The 16,242-nt window shown below is 35.4% G+C and overlaps 1 protein-coding gene across 5 annotated transcripts in view; it reads left to right on the top strand.

Annotated features, from left to right (window-relative positions):
* Window positions 1–16,242, top strand: part of DIAPH2 (diaphanous related formin 2) — a 202,596-nt gene that overhangs the window by 14,954 nt on the left and 171,400 nt on the right. For 2 of the 5 annotated variants that reach the window (XM_071758062.1, XM_071758066.1), the window contains exons 2-6: window positions 1,719–1,751; window positions 4,152–4,325; window positions 5,811–5,915; window positions 10,102–10,122; window positions 15,861–16,000. In XM_071758062.1, the coding sequence (XP_071614163.1) occupies window positions 1,719–1,751; window positions 4,152–4,325; window positions 5,811–5,915; window positions 10,102–10,122; window positions 15,861–16,000 (473 nt within the window). The remainder of the gene's footprint in view (window positions 1–1,718; window positions 1,752–4,151; window positions 4,326–5,810; window positions 5,916–10,101; window positions 10,123–15,860; window positions 16,001–16,242) is intronic. The other 3 variants (XM_071758064.1, XM_071758063.1, XM_071758065.1) reach the window with 3 other exon arrangements.

Genomic DNA, 16,242 nt, shown 5'->3' with positions numbered 1-16,242 from the left:
AATGCAATATAAATGTAGAGATGGAGTAGATTATCCTGTTCCAGGTTCTGCGAGAGATTGACAGTACTTAAATGAGAAAGGGGAAAAAAAATATTTTTAGTAAAAGTGACTGCTAGAATTGATACAGAGTTTTAGAATTTCTTGCTTACAGAGCTGTCTCTGTTTGAACTCATGGTTAGATTTTACTTCATTTTGTCTTCTTGTTCAATAACCTTCTTTAAGAATAAAAGTTCTGTTTACCAGAGTAAGGGCATGTTAGTTTTGATTTGGAGTATTACTTCCTGTTTTAACCCTAAACTAAGTCCTCATGATAGAAATACAGGAGATAGGGAGCTGTAAGGGAGCTTTTTCTCCCTTCACTTGTTAAACTGCCTCTGTCTCTACACATGAGTTTTCCTGGATTTTGTGCCTCTGGTTCTGTCCCTGACCCTGTGAGGGAATGAGGAAGTGGCTGGGTAGAGACTGACTGACCTGCCAGGGTCAATCTACCACACTGCCCCAGATACCTCTGAATGCTTATCTTCTTTATACTTCCAAAGTGTGACCACATTGTCCCTCTTTCCCACTTGGATGCCTCCTCCAGCATTTGTATACTCTTGAATTTTTTTTTAAATTTTTTTTTTTTAAGAAATTTAATTCTGACAACTGTAGCCAAGAGACAGAGGGTAGAATTAGAAAGAACATGGTGTATTACTTGTCTCCCACCAAGGGCAAGTACTACATTTTTGAACAGTTACAGGTTAATTTCCAGTAACCCTCAACTTATCCAGTGTGTGAACGTTGTGGGGTGTTCACTAGAAGCATCTTGATCATTTTAGCTGGTGAGAGCATAACCAAGGAATCTGAAACCTCACCCTCCAAGAATATAGGATTGCTCTTTCCTAACCAGTGCCTTGCAGGACTCTGTTGTCATGAGTCAACTATCACACTTTTTCATATGTAGCAGTTGTTCTTGTCCTGCATTCCCTCTCCCTACCAAAGTTCTAGACCTTAATTACCTCTTGGTGACTGCTTGGTGTAAGTTGAGCACTGGGTATTAACTGAATGCTTCCTCAGTGTGATCATTGATATTGCTGCCACAGAGGTTGCTTTTTTGGGCATGAATAAAACTGTAACATTGGTGATCTTTGTCAGCAGGTTTTACTGTCATTAGGGAAAAAGTGAGAACACTAGTTAGAGTGGGAAAGATCCTGGCGACTGGTTGGTGTGGCATCAGGACACTGGTTTTAACCAGTTTGTCTGACTCATTGCTCAGTGTTAAGGTGAGGCTGGCAAAAGGCCCAGGATGAAGTTAGGGCACAGGAAATTCTCTTTGACTCTGAGTCTCAAAAACGTCAAACCAGAAGGTTATATAGCTATCTGCTGGCTTGGATTGAAGTCCAAGAGTCCATGTTTGTGTTGGAAAGCTTTCTTAGAGATCTTAGTGCATTTTTGTGAAATAATGGGGGTACTAGACTATACAGGTTTCAGGTTCATGAGTTAAATAGTGAATAGACAAGGTGAAATGGGATACAAGCTTACTTTTTCACATAAATTGCAGTATGTTCCATGTTCATTTAGCTGTAGTTTTGTTAGAAAACTTACTGAGATTTCAAGTGCTTTTTAATGTTAAAATACATAAAATGCAGACTTCTTTGTTCTGAAACAGTAGGTAACGTTTTTTCCTGTGATTTTTTTTTTTCTTTTCTGTGTGTTGTTTTGTTCTGTTCTTTTAATAGAATATTAAAATAAAAACTTTGGCAGATGATGTGGTAAGGTCTTTGTAACATCTTAATTTGCAATGGTAACTCCACGCTGCATGCAACTTTACTTAAAATGTTGTGGACAATATAACATCTTCTTATAAGGATATTAAGCAGTAAATTTTGGAAAATTGAGCCCATGTCCCTAAAAATCATCTTTTGTAATTTCAGCTGAAGAGCATTTTACTCTATCTTTTTGGAAAGGTTCTTTAACCACATTCAAAATACTTCAGTAATGCTCTGGATATGTTGAAACTGTTATTCAGCAGTTCAGGTATTATTTCTTTAGACCTTTTTAACAGTAAGGGTCTGCACTGGTTCTTTTAAGTTAATTACCACATGGTTCAAGTTCATTTTGGGTAATAAGTGGGTACTGTATGTCAAACAGCATGTTTGTATTTGGTAGCAGTAACTTTATAAATCTGAATGCTTTGAAATCTGTTGCAAAGTACATTAACAGAAACATTGAAATGGATTTCAGTAGAGCTATCAACTTTCATTTTTGCTATGTAATAGCTGAGCCACAGTGGCCTCTTAGTTAATCATCACTTACATGCCTGAAGTGAAGAAATTATACCTAGTAATCATGTAGATTCATTTATAGCTTTCAAGTAATCTCACCATTGCAATCTCTTTAAACAAATTTGTTGTTGATAAGGTAGGCTTGAAATGGATCACAGTATGGTGAGGTTGATCTTGTATGGCTTTTTTTTTTTTTGTGATTGTTGAGAGGGCATTTTAATTTAAGTATTTGATGTATATTGGCTAATTTTGGATACATTATGTCATATATTTAGCCTTTCAATGGCTATGCCCCAATTTTAGTTTCTAAAATTGTAATGGAACTGTATGGAAAAAATGGGATTACATTAAAATTCTTGCCTTTTTTAAAGATATTGACAGTATCCTTGTAGGTAATGTTTCTGTCCACAAATGTAAAATTTTGAAGGAGGAAAAAAACCCAAACCCAACCCCCCCTTCCCTCAAAAACACAAACAAAAATACCCTCCAAAGATACTCAGAGGGCATGCAGCTTATCTAGGGTTACTTTCACTGCACAAATTTAATGTGGTCTTTAAAGATACCAAACAGCACCCCCCAAAAAATGCCAAACCAACAAAAACCAACACCTAACAAAAATTGTATAACACACAAGAATAAAAATGTCCCGGCAACAAACCAAACTAATAAAAAGAAACAAAACAAACGTTTTTTTCCCATATTCCACAGCACTTGGTCACATTTCTCAATTTCTGTGGACCAGTCTAAAATTGAAGCCTAATATTCTAAAAACTAAATACTCCGTTGAAGTTTTCACAACTCAAAGGGAGGGTTTAATTATACAAAATATAAAATCTGGTCTTCATAGCAATTGCAGTAGTTGCTGTGAAGGGTACTGGTACCCCTAGATAAGCTGCTGTTAGATGGAAGCACCTCTTCATAAGGCTGTTCAGTGTCTGGAACAAATACTCTGGTATTTGCTGATGTAGACAAGTTCATTTAAAAAAATCACCATAGACATAACATCCTCAAAATGAATACACATATATGTGGCTAAAACAGTTTTATTAAATAAAAAAAATGTTTCTGACTCAGGATTGGAGTTCTGTATTGATAATAGTTATTAATGGCCTTATTAGGAAGGTGCTCTTCTTGGTTGTTTCCAGTATTAACAAATTAACTGAGTAAGCATGCTTTAAATTAAAAAAAAAGGTGTGGGGGGGTTTGGTGTAAGGTGCAAACCAAGTCAGCCTTAACCAGTAAAATGTCATTGCAGGGTGTATAATCTGCTTTCACTAATGTCTGTCTATTTAACTCCAAATGGCTGCTTCTGTGCAATAATACCTTACCTGGCTTTTTAAAATGATGTGCAAATTTCAGGAGTCCCTACTCAAAAATTTTTCAAGGAATTGTGATCTGTACTTGGAGCAATAATTCCTCTACAAACTTTATTTTACTTAAACAGGGTTTTTTTATAAGACTGAGGAACTTGTGAGTACCTCCTTCCCAACGGTGGCTTTTTCAGTTGTCCTCCAAAGACTTGTAGCTCTTCAGGTGAAGGAACTCTTGGACATGACCTTTGTGGTACCATATTTATTCCCTGTAGGGCTAACCAGAGAGTAATGGGAGAAGATGTACTGAAGATTTTGAAACACTAAGAGTTTAACACTTGTGGTACACATTTGAAACTGTAAGACATAATTATAACCCTTTTGCATGTGACTTGTAATGAATTTACCTTAGATGTTGTCCTTTTAAGAAATGAAAGTTAAATATTTTTACTTACAGTTCAGTTTGAGTTTTAACTCTGCTGCTTGGATTAACTAAAAATCTGTTTTTTACTGCCATGTAATTAGCTACTTTCCTATATTTCTGTTTGTTCTTATTTTTGAATGGATGTCTTTGCAGCGTGACAGAATAAGCTTCAGAAAATCAGCAGTGAAAAAAGAGAAACCTCTCATTCAGCATCCTATAGACTCTCAGCCTACTATAAGTGAAATCCCACTTGCCCAGGCTCTTGGTGATGAGCGTTGCATCAACTTATCAGAGAAAGAAGTTATGGATCTCTTTGAAAAAATGATGGTAAGATGATGGGCTATACAATTTTTAGGATTTCGTTTGTTTTCATATTGTCAATTTCTGTGTATTTTTTCATATTTATTATGATTTTTCGAATGTTCTGATTTTGGAAGTGTTTACTACTTGGGAGGATGTAGACTTGTAGATCTGTCCCAGCTGAAACATGAACAACTGAGTAACTCAAATAATGCTGGTGTTTTTTCTATTTGAATTACTTGATTTTACAGAGAAAACAAAGGCAAAATGCAAAACAATAGAATGTCTTCAGCTGTTATGTGCTTCATTAAAGTAAGCTCTGTAAAGCTTGGTTGTAGTAGGTAAGTACTGTGGTTGAAGGACAGGTCTTAGTAAACTTGACTACTTTCCAAAGATACTTCTATTAATAAGATCTTAATGTATAGAAAGCTGCATTTTTGTATGGTCTTGAATATTTTCTGTCATAGGATCCAGTGTCAGGGTTTGTGGTTGTACTCAGTATTCTGTTGTAATACAGAAATATATATTTCAATTCAGTGTGTATTAATTCTGTCCTGCACATGGATTTGTCGACTGATGAAGGATCAGGAAATGCAGTCTTTTGAGGACTGTTAGAAATACTGTTTTCTGTATCATTCTTTAAGATTATAGTCAGCTTCCACACAGTCAGCGTGGCTTGGCCAAAGAACTTGTTCCAAAGATCAGCCCTACTCTGTTCAATGCAGTTACCAATCTCTTTTGAAACATTGGATATTAATTAATATTGTTAAGTTAATATTGTTAAGTTAATAAGTTAATTAATACTTGTTTGATTTGCTTGTTAGATTAAGGGATTAATTGTTTACTTTTCCAAGTAATACTAATTGAAGCAGACAATAGATCTGTCTTCCAGAGACTAATAGTTCTTTGAAAAAGCTGTTAGCTAGTAAGTTATTACAGTAAAATTTACTAGCTTTAGTTGCTGGTGCAAATTATTTTGACTTTTAATAGCAAGACTAGTCATGAGTAGTAATGACAACATGTTGCATTTAATCAGTTATTAAGTTGAAACATACATATTTAGGTTTAATCTAGCAGAATATTTTGTGTTTTATTGTAAATACATCAGTTGGAACACATTGATAGCACCTGTGCTACAAACTCATAATCTATGTGATAAGAGCCTTATAACCAGTTAGTGCAGGAATGGTGTGCACTGTGATTTTAAAAAAAGACAAATGAACTTGACAAGAGTTAACACTTGTAATCAACTATAGGTGTCGAATTTTTAGTTCTGTCCTCTGGTTTTACTTCTTGAGACAAATTTCACCAATGGTCATCACCTTTGATGCAGTTACAGTTTTGGCTAAATCTTGCAAACAGTGAGTACTTGACAGAATTAAGTGGGAAAATTGGGTAGCTCAGGATTACCCAAACTGAAATAGGAAAACAAAAAATGGAGTATAAAATTAACAAAGACTAATAAAAAGCATGCAAAAGAATCTTGATGTTGGTTGGTCTGTTTCCTTACAGGAAGACATGAATCTAAATGAAGAACGAAAAGCTCCTTTAAGAGATAAAGACTTGACCACAAAACGTGAGATGGTTGTCCAGTACATTTCTGCAACTGCCAAATCTGTAAGTAGTGTCCTCTCCAGAACAAATGAAAGTAAGAAGCTTAGCTGCATGTGTTATGCTTTTCAGACTTGAAATTTCTTTTTTTGTGTGTCTGTATTTATCTCCTTAGAGCAGTGGGGAACAAAATAATAAATCTGTACTAATATGCTTCTAAACGGTTGCAGATGTGTCTGAAGGGTTAGTTTCCATTTTAGTTGTTGAGCAATGTAAAAGCTTTGCATTCTTGTAAACCATAAGAAATTGCAAGTCTAGTGACATAATGGATGGAATCTGAGCATATTTCTGTGGAATTCCTCCTATACAGTTTTGGTACCAGAAGTCTGTGGAAGTGATAGACTTTATGGTTTCAGTAATGATATGTGTACTAGAAGTACAATTTATAGTGATGAAACAGGGAAATAAAATACTAAAAGTATTTTAAAGTGAAGTAAAGTCGGTGTTTTAGCTTAATTTTAATATTATGAGTACTTTAGGTGGCTTGAAGACATAAATACTCTGCTAAGAAATGTTCTGAAGGTAAATAAAATCATTCCTTTAGTGAAATGATGTTGCGTTTAAAAAAATTCAAATTACATTTTGAGTAAAAGAAAATATAATCAGAACTTTCATTCATGTTGATCATTCTCTCTACTGAAATTGCTTGATTAACTGCCACTTGCTGGATTCTTCATGCAGGTTGTTCAGTATGTCTGTTTTGGGGTGCCAGAAGTGTAGGAAAACAACTGGATACCCCAACATTTGTTGGGGTGGAAAAATGTAATTTCAAATAGTAAAGAGCTGCAATTGATTTTCTTCAATGGGACTAATAGTAGTGGGACCATTAGTGCTAATTAGTTATTTTATCTATTAAAATAGACCAAATAGTGGTTTTTATGTGTTGAAAATTGACTATGGCAAATATAGTTCTTATGTAAAAGCAGAATATTCCACAAAAAGTAATGAACGTTAGATGAAACAGATAAATATCTATGTTGTGATTTCCCTAGAAATAGGTTTTGTCCAGATTTCTGCCATTATTTGTTGTATAAAAAAATTTACAGAAGCTAGCAGTGAATTCTGAGGAACTGAATGTATTGGAGAAGGGGGGCAGTAAGTATGCTTCATGTGATAAAATAAAAAGTGATAAAAGTTGGAATCAGCACAGTTCTTCAATACAACGAGGTTATGCATATTATTTTATTTGGAAATTAGGATGAATCTAATTTTTTTCACAGTGAAGTTATTGTGTGCAATAAAAGGTTACTGGAGATGAAGACTGTGTGGAATAATTATTCAAATATACCATGGCAGTGCTGCTAGTGGTTCCACAGAGCAGATAGCACAAAATAATCTATTTCTTAGTCAAATAAACTGGAAAATAAGGCTATGTTGATGTCTGCCTAATGAATCTATAAGCAATGAACTACAAGCAGTACAGGTGACTTATCTTCCTTTTAACTTTTAAAATCAGCTCTGCAGAGCTAAATTTCAAAAAATCAAAACTATAATTACATGTGATCATTAAATGCAAATGCTTTGCTGTAAGCATTATAAACTTTAAGAGAGGAAAAACTTGCACCATAATGTGAAAATGGTGATTTATATTTCTGAGAGGAGTGATGTTCCTGCATGAGTTAATCTTAAACAAAATCAACAATCCTGTAGCCTGTCCTGGAAGGAACACATTACTGGAGAATTATTTAAGCTTATGCAGTGAATATTGTGAAATTTCCTATTAATTTACTTTGTCCAGATTAGCTTTGGGAGCTATTAATTATATAAGATTTTTGTCTTGATGATCAGTGTTAAGTCTTAAATTTTTCTTAGAAATCAAAATATTTTATTGAAGCAGTAGAAGTTTTCACAATTTAAGTACTTGCAATCCTTTCTCAAAGTAGTTGACTGGTGATGATCTCTTTTCTATGTACTGGTATTAAAGTATGGCTGTACTGCAATTTTGTAACTGAGTAAGAAAAGCATGGCTAGCATGGCACGTCTGTCTAACTGCTGAAAATTTTAACAGATTGCATTCCTGTCACCATATGTGCTGCAGCATGGGCAACTTAACAGAACTGGGGACATGTTTGTCAAAATGTACTAACAATTTAAAAAAAAAATGTCTCAAAATGTCCTCATACATGATTGTGCACTTTGGACTTAGGTCAGTGCCAGCATGCATGTTTTATACATAGGTAAAATGTTTTTCTTATGAAAAAAGGGCTTTTCTTGAAGTTTGAGTGCTTCACAAAGTCCTTCTTGCAATTGAATCGCAGCATTTGAATGGAATATGTTAATGGGAGCTAAATCTGAATGACCTTTCTGTAGTGGGATACCCTAATTTAGCCTTTAAATAGCTATCATCTTAACTGATATAAGAAATAGAAAAAGTGGAGTACAACGGCAAAATGTTGGTTGAGAACTTTCAATGAAGAAAACCTCATTTTCACTTTTGATTGTGTCTCCTGCTTAGTTGAATTCGAGCCCCAAATTTTGACTGCATCATGAGTTGTCAAACTTCCCTTTCTTCAAGCCATCTTCAGGCTTTTCTTCCATGGAAATGCTGATTGCATTCAGAATGATATTTCTTATACTTTTCTACCTTTTTCTTCGGTCACAGATGATTGTTCATCTGTCTTTTTATACTGAAAATATTTGGGCCTTTTCTTCTGCTGTGAGCTCATGAGCACACTTAACAGTTGATGTGATTTTTTTCTTCCAGTTCTTTTCCTGTTTGTTTTGGTTAGGCTTTTGAGCCCTTTCTACTCACTTGAAAATATCACTCTCATTTGCTGATGTTGTCTTAACCAAATTATTTTTAAATTTGGTGCTTTGTTTTCTCTGCCATGTGTGCCATCTGCAGCATGTTGACCATGCTTTTCTGAATCACTGTACTGTCTTCAGGGTTCTGAGTGAGTAGGAAGCCTTGGTTTTCAGTGGGTGAAAAAAAGCTTTACTTTTCCTTGGGGAATGGGGAAGGATAGAAGCTAATAAGCTGGATGCTTTCCTATGATGGGATTATCTGTGCTTCTGATTCCTTCTCTCACTCAAAGGGAAAGATTGACCATGGAAATGATACTTGGGGAGTGGTGAAGGCTCAGGATTCTGTTTCAGAGTTGACGTTGGTGACATGTCATACTGAATGAGTTGAACACTGGTGAAGGAAGAACATAGTAAATTAGGAAAAGAGTTTATCTGATGATGACAGAATATCTTTGCTTCTAGAGGAGGCCTCACCAGGACGAGGTGATTGTAATACCTTGCAGTGACTTCTGCCATCTAAAAAGCTTTTTAAAGAATAACAGAAGAACTGAGAATAGAAAATGAGCCAAGTAGAGGCTAAGGAGACAAAATAAAATTCAAATCTTAGAACCAAATCATTGTCTTAGGCTCTTGAGCATCATATATATAAAAGGCTCTTAAGCCTGCAGTCTTTAGGCAGAAGTCCATTGTCCTGGTGTTGACAGGAACATGGTCATTTTTGCAAAGTGATAGAACAGGGCAGAGGTGTTCTGCCTTTCTACAGAGTTACTTCTGTGTAAAATCAGCTTCTTGTTCATGAATATGTACCATGCTGCTCCATGGTAAAAAGCAAAGATGTCATTCTGTAAATTGCTGTTTAATTATCCATGTAATTAAACACATCCATACTGAGCAGTTGAGGAAAAATGCCACATGAGATTTTCCAAAATACAAGTTAGATTTATAACTGTAGGCAATGTTTTTGACTGTGAAAACTTAATTAAATTCAGTGATGACATCATCTCAATAGATCAAAAGCTCCATAATTAATGAAGTTGTTCTGTGTACCAGGCAGTATGACATGAGTTTTTTCTGTAGTTTTCTCAGTGTCATATATAAAATAACTGACCTGATAATTTTAACAGAATGGCATATCTCTGAATCTTTCAAGATGCAAATGTCAAGCTAGGTATAGTTTTATTTCTAAATGTTTAAAATAATGATTATCCAGCAGTAGAATATAAGAATTTCAGATTATTTCTCCTGCACCAGAACTGCTGTTTTCCTAGTAAGAAGCTGTAACTCTCAACAGTTTGATAAAGTAATAAACAATGTAACAACTACTAATGATTAAACGTTGAAAAAATTGTGTGATGCTACATCCTACTAAGTCCTTTGCTGTGTTTATTTATGTATTATTATTGTCTTTTTTACACAATAACCTCTCTTGGCTGACCACTGCATGCAGATAGTCGGAAGTAAAGTTCCGGTGAGTATGACCATGATAGTTTTGGTTTTTTCTTAATGAATACACTTTCATTTCTAGAGATTAGGCTGGAATATTTTGACTTTGATCTTAGATTTAAAAGTTCAGTGGGCATAACAAAATCCTTGTCCTTTTAGCTACCTCAGTCACTTTCCTCTTACCGGTATAAAATCATTGATTGCACTTTGGAGTGAGGATCTGGTTTTGTTTTCAGGAATAGATTTCCAAATACTTCAGACTCACTGAGAACTCATCTGTTCATAGTGAGCAACAACTATAATTTAGAATTGTCTTGCTTTTTTACTGAAGGCAACCACTCAAAACTTTAAATTTAAAGTATTTGGATTACTTCATGCTGTTTAGTCGTGGCTTTTTAAATGTCCTAATTGTTAGCTTTCATAATTTATCCAGCAGCTGACATTTCCATGATATCAGTGGGAGAAAATTAACATAAAGCATTCAGAAGGTCAATTAATAAGCATAAGATGAGATCACTCACAGCATAACTTTTCTGTTATTAAGTGCTTAGCACCATTTTATATTGTCCTGGTTGAATGCAGTAATTAAAAAAAAAAAAAAAAAGCAAGTGTTTTGGACTGCATTCAACAGTTTTTTTAGAATAATTGATTACTTGGGAAATAATTACACTTAGATTTTAAATGGTAGCTGAAAGCAAAAATGTACTTCTTATGTACGGATGGGCTTTGTTTTTTATTGAAGCCATAACAGCCTTTTCAGGGACTGCAAAGTTTTCTGATTAGGTCATATTCAGTACTTCTGCTTTGTAGTAAAGAGAAGAAAGAACAACCTCAATTGTCTAATCGTTACCTCAGATGTACTTAAATATGTAAGGATGTGGCACATGAGGTTCAAGAAATTGCTGTTGGCTTTGCTGTACTTGGAATGGTTTTTAAACAGACTTTGTCTGTATTCACCAGTACATTTTAATTTTATACCCAGTACTGATTTGTATGCTGATTGAGAAAATATGTAAACACTATGAAGGTGTTCAAAGGTATTTGATTCTTGAGGTGAGAAATCAATTCTCCAGTTCTGCTCATAAAAACTAGTCTCACATAATTCCTTGTGACATGTAATTTTCTTATAATTGGAATTAGCCTAAACAGCTGCTTTGGGAAGAGATAATTTTACTAAGGAAGCTGCTGTATGCAGAAACTCAGTTTTCTTCCCCATGCCTTTGAATTCAGAGTCAGATGGAGAGGATGGAGAGGAAGAATGGTTATACATTTTGCACAGATAACCTGAAAAATAGTGGAATAAATCTCCCTTTTAGAATATGTCTACTGCAAAAAATTGCTTAAAGAATGCATGCATCTGGGTGTGCCTCTTGTCATTATATATTTTTATAGGATTCATCCATTGTGAGCTGATTGCATCTGCCTCCATATGTACTTATTTTGCTGAAGAGGTACAGATTTACTGTGGCTAGGAAGGAGAGGAATTATTGATTGTTGATGTTAGTACTGTTGGGTTGTAGTGACAAGTGCACAGAAGAGGTTTTACTGTTAAAGTGGAGTTTAGAGCTTGAAGTTATTTTAAGTTTTACTTGGGACCTCAAGCACTGGTGCCCATTTGTCTTTTTAGCTGCCTGCATGGTATAGGGACAAGGTTTATAGACAACAATAATTGCACTGAAATGGCAGCTTTGCATCTTCTGTTTATCTTTGAGGCACTGATGTAGATGTCTAAAGTAGGATTAGCTTGTTAGTTCTGTTTTTAATGTGTTGAATCAATGTTTTTAGCTGATATCTGCAAGGTGGAATAGTTATCAATTGTGTAAACTTCAGATTTCTAGTTCAGGAGCTGACACAATGGGTCCCTGTAGACTGAATAAGGACACTGCTTTTCCAAGTCAAATGTGCAACAACTACAGTGTATGTGATTAAAAAAAAAAATTGAAATGGCTTTTATTGCTTTCTTAAAAACAAGCAAACCACCCCTACACCCAACCAACTTGTCTTGTTATTATACTTGTAGTTAAATTCACTTCTGTCTTTGCTTTAGATAGAAACAGAATTATATAGAGACTGCAAAAACTCTGCAGTCAGTCATTGGAGAGGGGGAAAGTATAAGTTATTACTTCAGCTTTGTTAATAATTATGCTGGTACCAGTTACTTTTTTCTGTCTAAACAGTGATTTATTTTAAGTATGGAACAGGTATAGTGAGTTGGATAGAAGTGACCATTACTTTAAGTACTGGCTGCCTACATTCTCACTGAAGTGAACACTGTTTCATGGAAGCAATATACTTGGAACTTCAGCTGATCTCAGCTTTACCTTGAGAACTAATGAGGCTGAGTTGTCTGGTGGCTCAAAGAGGAATATTTTATGCAGATTTTTCTGATCTTGCATTTTAACTTTCACAGCCCATCCGTTGGGTCAGTTGTGCTCCACGGCTCTTTACCACCAAGCAGACAGAATTATTTCCTTATTTCTCCATTGAGGGCAAAATGCTTTTGCATTGACTTTTTGTTAGATACTGATTCTCAAGCTTGTTTACAGGCCTCTGGTGACACATTTGAGTGCTGTATGAAGCTGAACATTTGCTAAGTCCTGTGTGAGGAATTTCTTTGTCTAGCTAACAACTTTCAAATCACCACAAGTCAAAGAACAGTAAGATAATATTAAGTAGAAATCTGTGAAGTATGCAACTGCTTGGTTTTCTAAATATTAAGAAAGTGAGATTGAGTACAGAGAAAAGTAGGGTGAAGTGTATTTTTCACTATATCCTGCACTGTAAGGTCTGTCCTCTCTCTGTCACTGCTGTTCCTTAAGCCCTGAAATGTGTCCTACACACAGATTTGAATGGACTAGATTTATCCCTTTCATGGGAAAGCAAGTGAGGTGTTCTTTTATGTACTACTGTGGGGATTTCTTTGGTGTGACTTCTAGGAGCTCCCTTAAGTTTAGTTGTTCACTAAAACTGCATTGCTTCTAAATCTCTCGGAGGGGGATGTTTGAATGTGTGGGCCAGACTTTCATTGGCATTGTCATGAATTAATAATTCTCTGCCTTAATTGTAATACTGTGAAGGTTAACTGATCATAAAGTAGTTTCTAAAATTTTCAACCTTAGACATTTATTTAATCTCTGAAAATACTGGTGTGGGACCTAACCTTCTGAGTTTCTTTTTACTTGGCCTTTGTCTTCATCTTTACTAGAGGCTTTCACATAAAGCAAATCTTAAACTTGCTTAAGATTGAACTTAAAAGTGAATGGCAACTGCGTATACTAAAATATGATCATGTAAAGGCATAGATTACTGGAAAATAGTGTTCAAATTTATCTCTCTGAGTAGGGAAATAAAGGAAATAGCATCCAGTTAGCATGGCTAGAGGCAAGAATGGATTGAGACTCAAAAGTTGGTTTCAGAAAATAATGAAGTAACCCTGTGCAGCTGAGAATTCTTTAGCATGAACTGGACTACTTGAGTGAAAATTTTTGAGAATGGATTTTTATTAGTAGTCTTTAGTGATGAGGGTGGAAAAGGGGAAGAGGTGGGGGTTCCTTATAGGAACAAAGGAAAAGTTTGCCCGTCCTGTGAGGAACCTTAGGAGGTGATGCTGCCAATTCTTTTAACTTCTAACCTAATTTGAATGTTTTTGAGAGAGTCATAGGTCTCCTGAAAATAAGGGCTAAAGTGGAGAGAGAGGCACCTCACTAATGTCTTTGAGGCGCTAGGGAGAGGAGGCAGCCAGAGCATACCTTGGTTTAAGTAAGGAAAGGCAGCAAAGACCCGGAATGCCTCATCTGAATAGGAGTGTCCTTTGGAGCTTGCATCAAACAACAGTGGAAGGGCTAACCACAAGAAACAGTCTTTTTGGAAAACAAATGAATATTGCATTCTACAGTGCTAGCTTAACATTTAATGGCATTTGTTGGACGTTGCCATTACCTCTATAGCTTTCATGGCTTACAGCAGTGGTTCTCTTCCTTTACTCTTAGGGTTTGGGGAGTGTCTCTTGTCTGAAATGGTAACAAATGACAAATGGTGCCCAGGATTGTGTAGATGGTGTGTGTTAGTTACTCACAGAGTCTCTTCTGGTTTTCATCCAGTGCAATGCATGGCATAAAGCTGTTCCTGCTTTCTGGTTTTTCATCTTATGGTCTTTCAAAGTCATGATTTTTCTGAACTATGATAATTTTTAGTATATGTAGTGCTAATATATGGTTTCAAGTCGCTTCCTGCTATTATAGTCTTCACTGCTTTCTTATTTTCTTCAGCAGAAGAGCGTCTCTTTGTTAAGGAGGGTGATAATTTGTAAATCCTTTATGTCCTGTTTACTCATCTTTGTCTTGGTCCTTTGATGTATAACTTGCATGGCTTGTCCAGCTGAAGGTGCTATGCATGTCAGCAAGAAACATCTTGAAACTAGGTTTCATCTAGAGGACACTGTCTTAATGCAGTCACAATCTTTTTTCAGTTTGGTTTGATTTTTGAGGAAGAACAGTCTGAAAGTGTATTGTGAACATATATATATAGTTCTGTTGTATGTATTAATACTGAAATGAATGTAGTTCAGAATTACTAACTTGAATGTAGACAAGTCATTTTGTCATCAGCCATACTTACTGTCACTTTTGGAAAATGAATGGCAAGAATTTGAAAAGAGCAAACCAGAAACTTCATTAAAAGTGTAGCTTTCTGAAGGAGAGACAATTAGAAGATTACAGTAGTTGGACAAGTTCCCTACGCATTAAAAAGAGATATATATAAATCCTATTCTTGGTCAAGCACTTCTCATATTGCCTTTACATCCGTGACATCTTTATCAGGTTCTCTTCAACAGACTGTTGGGCTCTAAGGAGCTTTAGGAACTGTATATTAATCATAACCCCTCTTTTGAGCTAAGCCTTCTTTCCTGCCACTTGTCAGAGCTGTACAGAAGATTAGTTGCACTGTTTGGTAAAATGTTTTGTATATTGTTCATGGTTTTGAATTCTACATCTCTAAAAAGTGATTATCAGGTATTTTAATACTGAAATACCTTGTAGGTAGTTAGTCTTGTCTCCCTGCTGAAGTGCCACAAGAGAAGGTCTTTGTCAAATCTTCCTTCCATATGATTCTTTTGTTGCAAACAAATCCTCTAGAGCTCTCTATTAGTGACCAAACATGGAATTATGGTACAGCAAGAAATCATTGAGCCATGCAGTTGTATGATTTTAAAAGCATTGATTTAACAGTTGATGGATACCAGCTCCTTTTCAGAGTCATTATCCATGGCTTATGTTCTTCCTTTCTTGTGGAGAAGGGAGAATTGATGTTAGTGTCAAGATAAGTCCATAGTGATTACTCACAGCTTTTTTTCAAATGGAAGACTGGTACAGTCAGAATGATCAAAGAAGCTTAATAACAACTGTGGGGGCTTTTGTGCCTCTCTGTTTATGGTTGTTTCTAATACAGTGTTGTGAAGTGGATATAAAATGAGTGTGTAGCAGTTAAACACTTCAATACACTTGGATAAGGGATTTAAAGTTTTATGTCCAAGATTTAGTACATGTGCTTTACTAACAGACGTGAGGATGATTTCAGAAGGTTTTTATTTTACACTTGCAATGAAAACCTAATCTGTTGACCTCTTACGTCAAGTGTTTTTAGTAGTTATACAGGGAAAACAATAATTTTAAAGTACATGTGGAAATATTTGCCTTGCATATTGTCATCTAAACATTACTGTGATCAATAAAACATTAAATAGCATTCTGTCTTCTGTGATAGGGTGGACTGAAAAACAGCAAGCATGAATGCACATTGTCCTCACAAGAATATATTCATGAATTGCGATCTGGAATTTCAGAGGAAAAGCTTCTTAATTGTCTGGAGTCTTTGAGAGTGTCTCTGACTAGCAATCCAGTCAGGTAAGCAATAATTTCTGCTGTAGCTTTTTTTGTGAAGCAATAAAGATATGTGGGGGTTTTTTGTTTGTTTGTTTTTTGGTTTTGTTTTGATTTTTCAGAAACCAGAGGAATTTTGTTGATGCATTTTGTAATGACAAAGTATTTCTCAGCACACTGGAAGAAGATGAGGTGAAATGTTTGCAACTGGCTGCAGTATCTTCTCACCTTTCACAGTGGTTCTCATTAACTTCTAATTGGAACTT

The sequence above is a fragment of the Heliangelus exortis genome, chromosome 14 (assembly GCF_036169615.1).
Source record: "Heliangelus exortis chromosome 14, bHelExo1.hap1, whole genome shotgun sequence".
Classification (NCBI taxonomy): domain Eukaryota; kingdom Metazoa; phylum Chordata; class Aves; order Apodiformes; family Trochilidae; genus Heliangelus; species Heliangelus exortis.
Note: the sequence above shows the minus strand (reverse complement) of the source record. Positions and strands in the feature narration are given on the sequence as shown.